Source organism: Nasonia vitripennis, chromosome 3 (assembly GCF_009193385.2).
Source record: "Nasonia vitripennis strain AsymCx chromosome 3, Nvit_psr_1.1, whole genome shotgun sequence".
NCBI classification, from domain to species: Eukaryota; Metazoa; Arthropoda; class Insecta; order Hymenoptera; family Pteromalidae; genus Nasonia; species Nasonia vitripennis.
Window position 1 is genome coordinate 6,403,073 of NC_045759.1, and position 15,033 is coordinate 6,418,105.

The 15,033-nt window shown below is 40.5% G+C and overlaps 2 protein-coding genes across 4 annotated transcripts in view; both read right to left on the minus strand.

Moving 5' to 3' along the window:
* Positions 1 to 4,840: 4,840 nt before the first annotated feature.
* On the minus strand, positions 4,841 to 8,564 carry LOC100123355 (cytosolic endo-beta-N-acetylglucosaminidase). 3 transcript variants are annotated; one of them, XM_008215453.3, is made up of 8 exons: positions 8,484 to 8,564; positions 7,640 to 8,104; positions 7,113 to 7,565; positions 6,860 to 7,031; positions 6,561 to 6,779; positions 6,137 to 6,486; positions 5,873 to 6,055; positions 4,841 to 5,795 (listed from the first exon to the last, which is right to left on the minus strand). In XM_008215453.3, the coding sequence occupies exons 2-8, from the start codon at positions 7,885 to 7,887 to the stop codon at positions 5,678 to 5,680; spliced, it is 1,743 nt and encodes a 580-aa protein (XP_008213675.1). In that variant the 5' UTR covers positions 7,888 to 8,104; positions 8,484 to 8,564; the 3' UTR covers positions 4,841 to 5,677. The 3 variants fall into 3 exon arrangements, with proteins under 3 accessions (XP_008213675.1, XP_008213676.1, XP_032453675.1); XM_008215454.4 differs by having other exon boundaries at positions 8,383 to 8,546; XM_032597784.1 differs by lacking the exon at positions 8,484 to 8,564 and adding an exon at positions 8,169 to 8,339.
* A 483-nt stretch (positions 8,565 to 9,047) lies between these two features.
* LOC100680540 (COPII coat assembly protein SEC16) overlaps positions 9,048 to 15,033 on the minus strand; it is a 56,926-nt gene continuing 50,940 nt past the window's right edge. The window contains exons 3-5 of the mRNA XM_003424205.4: positions 14,724 to 15,017; positions 14,011 to 14,161; positions 9,048 to 12,471 (exon numbers count right to left, since the gene is read on the minus strand). Of these exons, the coding sequence (XP_003424253.1) occupies positions 12,272 to 12,471; positions 14,011 to 14,161; positions 14,724 to 15,017 (645 nt within the window). The 3' untranslated portion in view covers positions 9,048 to 12,271. The remainder of the gene's footprint in view (positions 12,472 to 14,010; positions 14,162 to 14,723; positions 15,018 to 15,033) is intronic.

Below are 15,033 nucleotides of genomic sequence, written 5' to 3' on the forward strand. Positions count from 1 at the left end.
AACCAAAATCATTCTTGTCCTACACGCTGAACTGAATATTTTCGTGTATTATTCAACTCTTTGAAAAAAATGGCGATTCATTCTATGACGCTTTCATCGGGAGGTAAAACATTTATAATATCTCCATTGTCATTTTCCTTGGAGAAGTAATTATTGTCAACAGTTGTGATCAAATTTTTTTATGTTCTTAATCATTTCAACGAAGTTTTTTGCGAGTGCGAGAAATGCTTGTCCATCGGCACCAAGTGTCACCGAAGGGTAGTTAATAGTGAATACCAATTCAACTTTTTCAGCATGCAATTACTGTATTACATTATTAAATATATCCGGGCATCAAAGGATACGTTAGAATTTATCTTTGCTTTAGTTGTATATGCGTACGTGATTAGTTGATGTGTCTGCTGGTCGATGTTGTTTGTTATTCCTGGTTTATACTATAGAGATTGATAGTTGTGAGTGAATTTTTCTAGTTTAAATCATTTTTAAGGTGCGAGGCTTATGCGTTCTTAGCAGAAAAGATGAGCTGTGAAGGTTGTATTATAATAAGTATCTATAGTTTATTATCCGTTGGAATTCCTGGTCGTTTAAAGAAGCTTACATGAAAATTTTGACAATCTGACAAATGTGCTATCCTCGTTGATTTCCGCAGAAAATATATCAATTTATTAAAATAATTCTAATTAAATCTCGTTTCTTCATAGCGTCGTTATTTATGAAAACAGAAACACTATATAGCTTGCACAATTAACGTCAACGGCATAGGCTGCAGAAAGTTTCTCAAAACACCGACAGTATAGCGCATAAAATCCAACAAAGCAACAATGCAGGCTCGAACAGCGCCGCTAATCACTCCTCGAACCTATAATAAACGCAGCAGGAACTAAGTAGCTCGGTCTTCGCATGAAAATACCTCCGCGATGCCCATAAAAAAGTGAAAACCAATATCATCGCAGTTCGCAGAGACCACACCCGGATGTCCAAACGTGCAGCGTACCAACGAATTTACAGTCTCCGATTGTCACATCCGTCACTTTCGTTCAACGCGTGAAAGCCACAATATAACTATTCGGCATTCAGTCTACGTATAACATGTCACATACGTGTACGCGTGTCTTCCGTCATCCCTCGCAATACTCCGTAATTACTTCGCAATCGCCACCGTTTTCATAACACGCGCGGCTATGATATCTGTGCGCGAATCAAACTTTTCTCCTTATGTTCTTCGCTTCTTTTTCATTTTTTTCTCGGCGACTCTCTGTAGGCAACGTCACGTAATATCGACGTGACTTATATCCGCTCATTAGCATAATTCCTCGACGTCTCGTCGAAGCGATTCCTACAGGTTCGTTACAGTTCTGCAGCGCCCGTTTCACTTTCCGACGCGTCGCTAATTTATCATTAGCCCCGACTATCACCGCGGACGTTTTCTAAGAGTTTCACCTTGCCGTATATTCGCATCCCCCCCTGTACCTCTATAAATAATGATAATGGAATTACGGCTAATGAATGTCGCATCGTCGGTCACGTTTCGCAGTGGAATGCAGGAGAGAGTCGTTTTGCTGGGAAATAGAAGAGGGTTTGTAATACACAGCTGACCGCAGAAGGAGAAGGCGAGTAGAAGAAGAAACTTATGGTACATCCAAATGGGATATGCGAGAGAGAGAGAGAGAGAGAGAGAGAGAGAGAGAGAGAGAGAGAGAGAGAGAGAGAGAGAGAGAGAGAGATGAAATTGAAAACGCGACGAGATAGGGGAAACGAATTTAGCGGTGAGATGATGCGCGATTGGGTTCGATTGTTTCTTTGATGTTGGGGTGTATTAGATTCTGTCTTATGATGGCTGTATCGAGTGGGAATTCGATTTGGATAATGGAGGGTTTTTTTCGAGTCTGTGGTGGGGAGTTTGAGATGCGATAAAAAAGCTTTAAATCATGATACAATTTAACGTCAGTGTTTTCTACAATTAAAACGCCGTATTTCAGGCGGTATTTCACGGACGACTCTAAAAGTCATCCTCGGCTTTTTAAATCTCACCTATTAATCTCCGAGTAAGCCGCTCGGTGCATGTGTACAGATTCATAAACAGCGACGTTTTAATAGTACCTGCACTGTCTAAAGCAACATTTAAATCGCACTTCACTGCCGAACAACAAAAATATCTCTAACAAAGCAAGATCGACCGCTGCATCTTCTGGATCGCCCATAATTTAAGTCAAAAAAAAAAGTTTCGATCCACTCATCCACGCGAAAGTCTCCCTCTCTCTCTCGTTCCCCACAATATACCCATACCTCAGCAGCTCGATTTTAATGAGTCGAGCATTCCGAAGCTCACATGCTCTATATATCCCAGAATTTATTCGTCGCTGTGTGCGGAGAAAGTCATAAATTTCGAATTTCATCCCGCCGCGCGCGCACGGGTTTTCAAAGCGCGCGGAAATTCGATTTCTATATACATCGACGACGGATTTATGCGTCGAGTTTCTTCAATTAGAATATTACTTTTTACTCGCCGCGAAAGTCGCCGGCGCTTGATTAACATTTAAATCGATATCTCCATACAGCGTCGCACGCGATAAATTTCATATTTACAGCTATGCTATATACTCGCGTGTAAAAATCGAAGACATGACCACATCTTGGCTCGTTATTGCGCCATTGGGGAAAAACAATCGCGAGAGCTGAGGGATATCCCAATAATAATCAGCGACGATATTGGCAATAAGCGGCATAGCTATAATAAGGCTCGTCCGTTTGCGAAATTTTATGCAGCAGCATCTCTCGGCTATTGCAGAGATGCATTGTATTCACGAGTGCCGAGAGCGGCATCTCTTTGGCGAATGAGCGCGACGAGGCGCCTTACTCGGAGAATTTCACGCGCAGGCGTTTCCTTCCGACGAGAGCGAGGCGTGTGTGTTTTTATACGGGGGCGTCGACTGCTAATCCGGTATGAGATACCGTAGGCGCTTCGTTGTGCTCACGTAGATGGGGTTTGGTATTGTCGTCGTGGGAGGAGTGTTTTGATTTTTCTTTTTAAAAAAAGAAAGATTAAATTTCAATATCCAAAGCTCTCAACCGTACTATTATCACAGCCGCGTCGTTTCCTGAATCAAAAGCGCCGCGGAATATGAGCCGCGAATCTTATGTTTATTCAAATGCAGCATCTAGTTTATATACGAGAATCCGTTAAACGATTCCGACGCGAGCATGTAACGGGCTGTAGGTTCTCTCGCCGCTACTGCTGCCAGATTCGCGGCAAAAAGTGTAACGCGCAGGTGCGAAATAGAAATCGGATTATACTCGGATTGTTTACACGAGGGTTTTTCTGGATCTCGATATAGAAATTAATTTCATTCGCTGTAACTTATAACTTGGATTCTTCCGAAGAAAGCGCATAGGAAGCTCCCTTACATAAATTCCAACGTCGTATAAAATGATTAATTCGAATACTCGCGTACATCCAGTATGTAAAAATTCAATCAATCATAACGACAAAAAACCCATACGAGTATGATATATAATCAAGGTGAAAATTGGCAAAAAAAATCCGCGCTACCAGCTAAGTAACTTGTCGCCAGCAGGTACATACCGTTAAACACACGCGCTACAGGTCGAAATCGAAACATATAACTACACTTCTATCTACCTATATACATATATTGACAGGTCAGTTTCGACTACTCTGTAGGCTCGCGAGCGAGAAGTGGTCACGCCGCACGAGTGACCCACATCGCGTATACATACAGCCGCATGTGTGTACGACACACGTGTAAAACGCTATACGTATATAATGACTGTCCGACTAGACACACGGCTCATTGATATTCCCTCTCGGTTATCGGGTCGGTCCGATGTCTAAAACACGTCTGCGTACGTGTCTACGCTTCGGTATTACAGAGGAGTAAGTACGCGGATGTAGAGCAGAATTTCGAAGATCCGCTTTCGTAAACCGATCTTCTGTCGATACATTGTGCAGAGTATAGAATTATTCGAAATCGGCAATATATTGTACAAGAAAAGTTCCGTTGGTCAGCCGAATACACCTGTGCGCACACGGTATAAAAAGCTCGGTAACAACACACCTATAACGAGCCCGGATTGGCGAAGCGCAACAAAGCGATCCGCCAACGCTCTTCTCTCTATATAATCACGAATATCGGTTCATCGACCTTCGCCGGCGCGCGGGAATAATTAATTTTCGCGCGCTCGGAGAGCTGCCTAGGAATGCGAGAGGTGTATCCCAGCTACTATACTACAGGCTTCCATATAAGCGAGGGAGACGTCGCGTTAATGCTGCAGCTCACACGCGTGTGGCTATACGACTTTCTCGATTCACGCGTAGCCTTGAGATTCTGCGGGAGACGATGCAGTGCAGAGAGACGTAATCGATTGTGGTGTGACTTTTTTCGAGAGAGAGAGAGAGAGAGAGAGAGAGAGACCTCTTTATGACAAATCGATCGGCAAACCGATTTTCTGCCGATCTCAAGAAAAATAAAAAAATCTGTCTCCAAAACGCAACATACATCAGCGTCGATCAGGATGAATGGACGAACGAAGGCTACTACTCTCGCGTATACAGCATTATCTCTCTTTCTGGCCGGCGGGAAGTTATGGTGCCGTGACCTACTTTTGTGCGCACAGCGACGACGAGCGATACCGTTTGGTTCTCTCTCTCTCTCTCGCTCTCTTTTTCTCGGCGGCTGATCTTTTCGCCATAACGTCCTTTCGACGGACGCGCTTGGAATGCGGCTACCCTTGACGAGAGAGTTCCTGCATCGACTCGAGGTTACGCTGGAAAGTACAACTGTGTATGCAGATTTCGCAGTTTAAATCGATTAGATAACACTTTTTACTTATTGCATACAGGTTTATTCAAAATTCAATATTTATACGCGTTACAATATTCACGCTCGAGAGCGCACGGTACACAATGGGTATAAAAGCAGTACGAAATCGTTACATCATAATAAAGCTATATAAAGTTATTCAATAAAGCCATAATTCGCTGTACCCGGTCTATAAACTTACGATATACAAAAATATAACGCGCTCGGGTCAGACGATCTATATAATATAATATATACGCATACACAACAACAACATCCTCTGGTCAAAACGAGAACAAAATAAAAAACGACGTCACCGTTCCAGCCGAAAACGAGCCTTGGCCTCCTACTGCTATCTTTTCATTAGAGAACCGGAAAACGAATCATACAGTCCCTATCGTTCGCAGCAGCAGCGCTCGATCGACGTTTCGCGAACCTATATCTGCGGCGGCCGATTTATAGCGGCGAACCGCTCGGTCTTCCTTTCACCGCGCCGCGCGATTCCCGACCTCGCGATAATGCACCGCAGGCTCTGCGCGAGAGTGTATATCTGTAGGCAGGTATTATGCCGATGAAGTTTTTTTTTCGAGCTTGTCGGCGTAATACGACGCGGGTGTTATACTCGTATTATGTTTTTCGATCGGTAGTGAAAAAAATGAGCGAATTTTTAATCGTTAAAGGCAATCGGGTCACGGTCGATGACTAAAAAGTAGCGACGAACGTTATCTGTTTTCTGTGCAAGCGACACTGTAACGGTTCTCAGCGATCTTTAAAAATCGATTTTTGTCGTTACGCTATCGCGAGGTTTGCGTTACAGTACTCGAACAATCAAGTTACACGAGGAACTAGATGCAGGATTACATGTGACGAGGACGCCTGGTTTCTTCGAGGATGATCTTTCCTATGTAACAGCTTCCTACGTGTGTTAGGCCCACGCCGATCTCGTGGGTTGTCCTTACGTTCGTATGGAAAATACTGCAAAAAGTAAATACTATGTATTACTCAGTTTTATTTTTTTTCTTTTCATATTAATTCGTTTATCTTTAATTTACCTCATTTTCCATCCTAATCCATACTGTATGGTATCCCTGGGCAAGTAGGACGTCACCCCATAGCCGTTTCCAAGTAATAATACTAAACTGCTTTTATCGTCGTCTCCTGAGTCGGTATTGCAGTTTCGGTAGATAACGCGAGCTTGGATTTCCCTCGAAAATCCGACGTACACGAAGAATAATCTAAATAACAAAATTCAATTCAGCAAATTATAGCAGTTACTAGATAATTCATAACAATTTTGCACAGATAAGGAAGAGTACCTGTGGTACGATCGAATATTCCTAGTGATAATCTTGAGACACCCGCCTCCTTCGTAAGAAAGGTCGTAAGAAAATTGCGTACAATTGATACCAGCGTAAGAGTCCGGCTTATCATCGAAAGTGATTCTTTTCCCAAGAACTTTGACGATCTCGTGCCAAGTCTCGTAAGTACACAACTGAGGTTCCGGCTTTAATTTGTCATCTTTTTGAACTGCTGGCAATAATTTTATCGAGATAAACTTCAAATGCGGACACGCTGCTATCATTTGATGCCTTTGCATTGACATATTGTAGAAAGAACTGTTGGTCAGAACCGTTGCTTTTGTCTCCGGATCGTAAAACGTTATTTGCTAAAATAAAAAACGTCGCAGTTGATAATTTATTTGACATTTTGAAGAGGAGAAAATGTATGCTAAACTACTACCGTTCCAAACTCGTAGTACTTCTCGCCAGCTCCTCGACAAAACGTCGTGACAAAGCGTTCATTTTCATAAATAGGAACATGTATGTACAGATATTCCATGAGCTGAGCCCAGAAGATATTTTCTACTCGAGGAAACGTTTCGGGTCCAAAGTACTCAAAGGTCCAAGCAGGAGCAAATATGGCTGCAGACAGTCCTTGATTTCGTATCTTTCCCAGTGCCTAAACAAAAGTATAGATTATAATGAATACTTTGATAGATTTCTAAAGGGAGAATAAATGGTAATCAGTGAGCAATTTACGTAAGCTGAGTTGAAGCCTCCTCCCCCAGGACAACCCCGTCCCCAAACGTCTAATCCTACGTAAATGTCCTTTACTCTGTCGGTATTCTTGGCACGCTTAGCACTTTCTATTAAACCTGAATCACTCCAGTTGTAGTTCAAAAAAATCCCATCACAACTGTCAAAAAAGCACCTGAAACATTCATTTAAAATTTTTTTACTACTCATAAAATTTTCATCAATAAATCAGAAATGTTCTTTAATTTCAACTCACTGATTTTTGTCATTAAGTTCATTCTGCCATATCAGTTTTCCAGTGTTAATTACACTATCATACCAAATAATTTCAGAGTCTTCTATTTTCTGATGTATATTTTCAGTCAAGTATTGAATAAAGAATGTGAGTTTGGTGATATCTGCCTCATTTATTTCGTTTTCAATATTTAAAAGCCAGCCTTCAAATTTGTAAAACTGAGCCAGTTGTACCAGGGCATCGGCAAATTTGATTATGCTATTCCGGCTTTTAAGTATTTCATCCCATATTGCCTGACTTCCTGTACCCTCGGTGATCAGTGTGCCCAAAATTTTGACACCGTGCTTATGAGCTGCATTGATCCATCCAAAAGGTGGTACCGTCACAAAATAATGACTAAAGTATATAAAAGTATCAACAATGCTCCAGTGATAAAAGTGGTATGAAGCATTTACATTAGATCCATCTATAAACCTAAAATTAGAAAATCATTGCATTAATTCAAATTGTTTGTCTTATTAAGAGTGAACAAAAAAGCATTTACTTACTTATCTTCTAGATATCCTCCCATCAAATCATGGCACACTATTGTTTTGGGAACACTGTCTCTTTGTAACCTTCTTGGTCTATCGATTTGTGCATCGATATCTGTACCTTGATACACATAGTCTGTTGATTTACGTAAACTGATAATCCCAGACCAATATTCTAGTTTATCGATCTTACTGTAGAGATCTTCTAAAGACTTAAATGGTTGAACCACTCGTTTGTTCTCTTCCATTGTTTCTGACTGCATCTAACTGCTCTATGTGCATATCCTAAATAGTGAATGCTTACAATGGTTTTCCGCTTCTAGTGCATCAAGGGCGATGATTGGTCAATGCATATCCTGACGCATTGATATCTCCACCGGAACTCCTGATATCACACTTTCAAGTGCAACCGACAACTTTATGCCTGGCTATCTGCCGACTACGGATATTGTGTGTGGTTTTTGATGCTCCGTCAATTATCTGTAAAAGAATGAGAACACGTTTCAGTTGTCTATGACAACTTTGATAGTGATAAGGAGCGTACTATGATTGAGGTCAATGATACACGGTATGAATGAAATTTTTAATATCACTGGCTCATTTGTAAAAGTAATTAGCGAAAAAAAGATGTGTTATGCTCCGCCATGTTTCCAAATTTATAATGCAAAAATGTTAGAAAAAAGTATATTATCATTAGCTATATAATCTACGAGTTAGGTTAGGTTAGTTAAAATATCGTGAGCTGTAAATTCACAAACACTAGAACACTTCATCTTAAGTTATTCCTTTAGCCAAGTGAATAGTTAATATTTTAGATGATACTCGAATTCTCTTTAAGAATATTAACGTCATTATTTACAGCACGTTTGTCACTGGAATATAAGTCGCGAATGCACAATGCACACGTATATCGTCGGCTGTTGTAGCAGACGACAGTAGGAATTTCCGGCGCCAAATCATGTTCCATTTTTTTAAATTCAAATTCGATCATACAGATATTTTGTAGTAAATATAAATAAGCAATGTCTATAAATCGATTATATTATCGTATAGTTATATATTCAAATCTCAAATCATGCATAAATAACACTGACAGTCGAATTAATGAACAAAACCAACAGCGAGTGATATTTCAGTCTCAAAACTCGCTTAAGGATTTATCGAGGGTCTCGTAAGATCGGTCCTTGTATTGGCAATTCCAGTGTCGTACAGCTTCCTGCGCTGCTGATTAATGCTTCGAGCTGGCTCAGGTGGAATTACGGCTCCTGTATCGCCATCTGCGTGCGACCGACGTTTCTCGCCGAGCGATGAATTGCTCAACTGCGGCTTGCCCATGTTTTCTTGTGATTTCGAGTAATACATTTTCCAATGTGTACGAGTCTGTTTATTAATTGAATGGTTATTTAGAAAAATAAACATATTATAGTTTGGTGAAGCTATATTTTTATTTTTTTCAATACAATTCTTATACAGGTCTTGGTGACTCACATCGTCCGTCCTCTACAAACTTCCGTTCTTTTTTTTTTGTATTTATTTCCCTTTGCCACAGGCTCCATTGAATTCATCGTATTTTCGCTAGAAACGTCAAAGGAATGATCGAAACTATTATTACTCGGAACTGCAAATTCTTAGACAAAACATTCGCTGGGTTTTTTTTTCTTTATTTATTTATCACAATGGAGTCTAGTCTAGTCTGCCTATATGTAATAATTTATGATACAAACAATTTTTCTCGTCGTTATATATTATCGCTTATTTATGATGTGCGCGTCTCACAATAACAATCGGTCGGTTGTATCTTCTGGTACGTTTGAAATGCAAATTTTTTGCGTATATTAATATCAGAGTTTGTCAAAATTGAACTGTTTATGATATAACTTTTCAATTAGATTAATAAGTAATGAGTTTTAAAATGTATGCAAAGGGAACCTATATAGTTTTCTAAACTAATAGAAAATATATATATATATAGGTATCTGAAGTCAGTTTTTTTACATTAGTATTACGGATTATGTATAGTTGGAAATGTTGTAAATAACTTTTTCGTATAGATACATACTTATAAATATTGAACTAATTAAAATGTCTATGATTGCATTACATTAGATTATACATATGTACTTTATATTGAGTTTGCATTCGCATATGTATTGTTTAGCGTTTTGGTTCCATTTATTACGTCTTTTACATTATTATATAATATGTATAGTATAATAGATAATATATGGGTATTGTGTGCCTTCGAGTATATTAGGTATACTAGGATAACCTTTTGAATTTTGGAAGAGTCGTTTGATCAATATGAAACGGGCTCGGAAGATTATTATTTATATAATAAAACTGTTTCGAAATTACGTTTTCTATATTGTTTTCATTGTTTTGTCATGAAGCACGTTTTATTAATCATTTTGTAAATAGGTAAAATCAGATTATAGTCATTTGTGAAAATAATGATTCAACATTTTGAACATACATAATATACATTCGTACAAAATAATAATAAACGAATTAGTACAGTTTATGAGTAAAATAGCAACTTCGGAGTATTATTATTTGTGTTTACATATGTAGTTTATTGATGCACAAATTAGTTTATAATATATCTATAATGGAAAAATTAATAAGGTGATTATATAACTTTGAAAAAAGTCTCTTGTACAATGACATTCCGTGTACTGCAATATCATTCGAAAATCAGAGATTCGCGTGGCAAATTTTTGAAATCACTTTCCGCATATTTCTTGCACCTCGTCTCCTTGATTATTGTATCCCGTGACGTGAACTTGTGAGTTTTCCTTGCTTAAGACTCGTTTAAGCTCTCGAAATTGCATAATGGTTATTATATCAAAGGAAAAATATATTTTTACAATAATGTTTTCGAAACTCTGGGATGCAAACGGATTTATTTTATGCGTTTTCTATATTTTTTTTTCTCGTACTTATAATCATACATACGAAATGCTACTCGGTTAACGTGTACTGAACGCCAAATGTACACGACGCCTAGAATGAGATTCTAGTATCACTTCGCGATAATTAGTTTGGAAATACATGAAAACGCGCGCTTTTTTAAATATTACTGTTTGAACTTCAGATATGTGGAATCGAGAAATTTCGCTTAGAAAATCTCACGAGGGTTGATATGTGATTAATATCCAATTATTTTAGATGGAACCATTGAACATAAGTGAAACTTTTGATTGATGAAATTTACACTCATGAATAAAGGTATAAAGAGAAATTAAATATTTAAAAATCAAATGGTATTACTTCATTTTTATCTTAATGAGCGCACGTGAGGTTTAAAAAGCGAACCTGCGCTGTCTCTTAAAAAATCTAAACTACATATTATATTTTCATCATATACGAAATGCTTTGATTATGAGTGTGCGTCTTTTGTTCACAATATATAATTAATATATGGAAGAGATTAATTCATCGTATCAGAAATTAAAAAAGGGGGAAGATGTAAAAGGCACGTTCCTGAACGAGGGAAAGCGCCGCATTGACAATAAAGTTGTTTCTTATTACTATCTTTCTTGAAATTTTATTTCTTCAACTGTGCACGTTTAATTCATTTTATTTGATTTGTATAAGTAAGTATTAAACGATCTACATTTTTGATTATTCAGTAATTTTGGTGCATCCGCTAGGCATTTAACTTTCTCAAGCTGATTTTTTTTTTTTTTTTTTGGTAAACTTAAATTTATTTAAGTTACTACGGTTTATGTCCACGATACTAAGGTGCTATTAACATATGCCGTGTGTTGCTCAAACGTTTCCATTATATAATTGATATTAAATCGAGTGTGTAAAAAATAGTATTTTCGGTTACATATTGATTTTAATATTTATTCATCAGTCACTAATACACGACACACAAAGTGCTGCCTGTTTAAAAATAAATCCACAGTATATAGAATGCGTTTACTAATTTGTCAGACCAAAGCTGGAACTTGTGTTTTCAATTTTCATCGAGAACTAAAATCAATCAATGAATTGAGAGAAAACGAATAAAAAAATTGCTTTTAACTCCGAGATGATGAGCCATATGAATAATCTGATAGTCGTATTTGGAGAAAATATAAATATTATCATTATTTATTCTGACTATACGTTAAGTACGAATATATGAATCCCTATAAATTGTACATTACTTTATAGTTTTCTGTAAAAATTATAAACCATCCGCTGTCTATTACTCTTCATAAAACTCGCTTGTGCTCTAACGATCCTATTGGCTTTTACAGCTCAATGCATATCGAGAACGAGATGATACTCAATCTAAAACTGCTTCAAAAGTAAGACTTTTTGCTTACGCATATAGAAAAAACGAAAAATGATACTCGTACACAAGTGCAGCGTATACATATTGGTGTTATCTAGTCAAACTAATACTTAACATTAAGCAACAAAACGCTTCAGAAATCATGCGACGATACACTGCGACAATTCCAGTCGTGAAATCGTGGCTCTCGCACTGTACAGCGATACTCAGTAGTATACATCCAATTCTCTCGTCACGAACCAAAAAAAAAAAAAAAAAAGAAAGAAATTCCAATTCTTTATTGTCGCGTATCATTATATAACCCATCGCCAGGCCAGTGATCAGTATCATGTTGTAGCAGCGAAAAACAAACAACAAAATTAAAAGCTCTCCTCGATGCCTCTCTCGTGTTCAAAGTCGAAAAGTTCAAAATCTCCGGCACCTGCGGCCTCGACGCTTTGGGGCCTCAGACCCACGCAGTCGCGCGGCGAGCACTCGATTCGGCCCTCGGAGCCACAGCTGCACTCGACGCAGTTGCCCGTCGAGTGTGGCAGCACCTCGCCCTCTTGGTACTTCCTCCCTGCAAGCACAGATAGGTATATATAGACGTGTATGCGGGGGTGTGGGGTCGAGTGTGACCGAAGAGCAGCAGTTGCGCTGTTCGAGCTTTAATGGGATTCCGCGAGGGGTTGGTATTTGATGAAGCCTATTTGACTTTTGAGAGGATGGCGCACTGCATGGAGCCTTGCGAGTGAGAGACGGTCTGATGGAATTGTTTTTCGCCGGCGAGAGGTGAGAGGCTTTTGTGGGTAAAGAATTTTTTCGGATTCTAGAGCTTGAAAGCTTTGATTCCGTAATTGCTCGCGTTGGAAACTTTTAGCGGTGGGAAGAGCCTTCCAACGAGATGAGCTCGAATTACTACCTTCCAAGGCAGAGGCTTTCAAAATAACGTAAATTGCAACCCAACAAATCCCAACAGCAGCCGATCAATCGAACAAAAGCTCCTCCAACCGTCGAGAACCGCATGATAATTCACGTCGTAAACATCGCGAGCCGCTGATCCAATAATCGTTCCCTCACTGCTATTCCTCTCAAGAATTTCAATTTTCCCGCCGCGGACTCGTCGCTGAATCCCCGCAAGCACAATCTCTCACATACAACGAGAGGAGGCGAATCCCAGCGACAAAGACCATAGCGCATCGGTCGCTGCGTCTCTTTCTCTCTCTCTCTCTCTCTCTCTCTCTCTCTCTCTCCCTCGGTACCTCCGAGCTTCGTCGCCATTATGCTGCAAAGCACACGGCAAAGAGCTTTCAGCCTGCAACGCTCCTTTATACATATATACAGCGGAACAATGTAAGGCCGCGAGCGTTAAAACGAAGCCAATCCCCGGACTCTGCTGTGTGTGTGTGTGTGTGTGCGGGAAATCCGCCAAGACGCCAATCCTGCTGCTCTCTTTGTTTCTTGCGCGGAGCGAGAATATATCTCTCTCTCTCTCACCCCGTGACGTGTCGCGCTGGATGAGCTTTGCCGCCGGTGTGCGGCTTTTGCGCTCTCATTTGAATTGCGCGCGCTGATGCTGCGGTTTATCTCACGTGGATGAGCTTTGCTTTCCGAGAGGAGATGTATGAATTGTTACCGTTGTTTTTCTTTCTTTCTTTTTGGTACATTACGCTCAATTTTTGTTACGAGAAACGACGACGAGAAATTGGTACTCGCGAGCTTTATATTACGAGGAAAATTTTCCTTCGAAAACGAAAGGTTAAAAGTTGATGAGATCTAGTTTCTCCGACTCGCTCGATTCTTCTCTATATTTAACTTCAAACAAACGGGAAATTTCTTCGATCACCGGTACACCTCTGAAGCTCTCTGCAGAATCGAGCTTTTTCTCAAATTCACGCGTAATCAACGCTAAAGCTCCAGAAAAGTAAACAAAACGAATTATTTCAAATCTCGCACACACGACTGCCAAGATCCAGCTTTCACCTCCCAAGAGCCCACCCGAATCGCGCCATCCATCCTCGGTAAACGCGAAGAGGCGCCAGCAGCGTCGCTCTCGGCTTCATTAGAGCCGGGCGATAATTCCCAGGGCTAAGGACACGTCCGAGTAAGCTCGACTTACCCATGACAAGGCACGTCGCTGGGGCTCCGGTCGGCCGTGCCGTCGTCGTCGTCGCCGCCGTCGTCGTAGTACTGCTGCTACTGCTCATCGTTGAATTTTCCAAAGTCTCCGGGGCTGATGCTTCATCCTTCGAGACGGCGATGCTGTGATCCTAGGAGAATATTGAAGCTTCTTTAGAGGGAGAGAGCTTTTTTAGCCGCGCAAGCTCGGATATGCGAGCTGTTTGCATATCGTTAGGTGTGAGAGCTTGCGGAAAGCTGTATAGATTAGAGAGACTACGGGTAATGAGATGCGCGCGTGCTGAGAGGGTTGATTGTTGTTTTCTTTACTTTTTTTTTTAAACGAGAGTGGCTCTAAGTGGTATGAAAAATAAAAACATTTTTGAAGCTTCATTTCAGCATTGTAAGTCTAACGCGAAACGTAATACGCGATGGATACCCCATTTAGCATAAAGCATATCACAATGGAGCTCGACACTGCTCCTCGTCAAGCAGCCCATCAATTCCCCACGGCCATTATCGCCCTGGTAATCCTCACCACGTAACAGCATTCCGACCACGTAAAAAACCTCAATGCCATTCATCGACCGAGAAGGAAAAAAAATTCCACACTCCCAGATCCGAGCTTTCACGGGCCCATAACTCCGGCATTATGTTCGCAATATGACACATCCCTCTACCCCCGAATATAAACCGAGAGATAGAGAAACGTACGTCTTGCTGTTCGCCGGAGGCTTCGAGCAGCGCCGACTCCCCGGAGGCCTCTGGCGATTCGCTTGGCCCCTCGGCGTAGTCGCTCTCCTCCTCCGTCGTCCAAGACGACGGATCATCCTCGTCCTCTTCGTCTTCTGCTACGTCTTCTTCTCCTTCGTCTTCTTCGTCCTCCTCCTCTTCTGGAGGAATGGGGTTGTTGGAGCTTCGGGATTTCGAGGCGACGTACTTCTGCCACCAGCAGTACACCTCGCCGGCTACGCAGAGGCAGTGCGAGCTTGAATCCGTCCAGGGGATCTGGAATTTCAAGCGA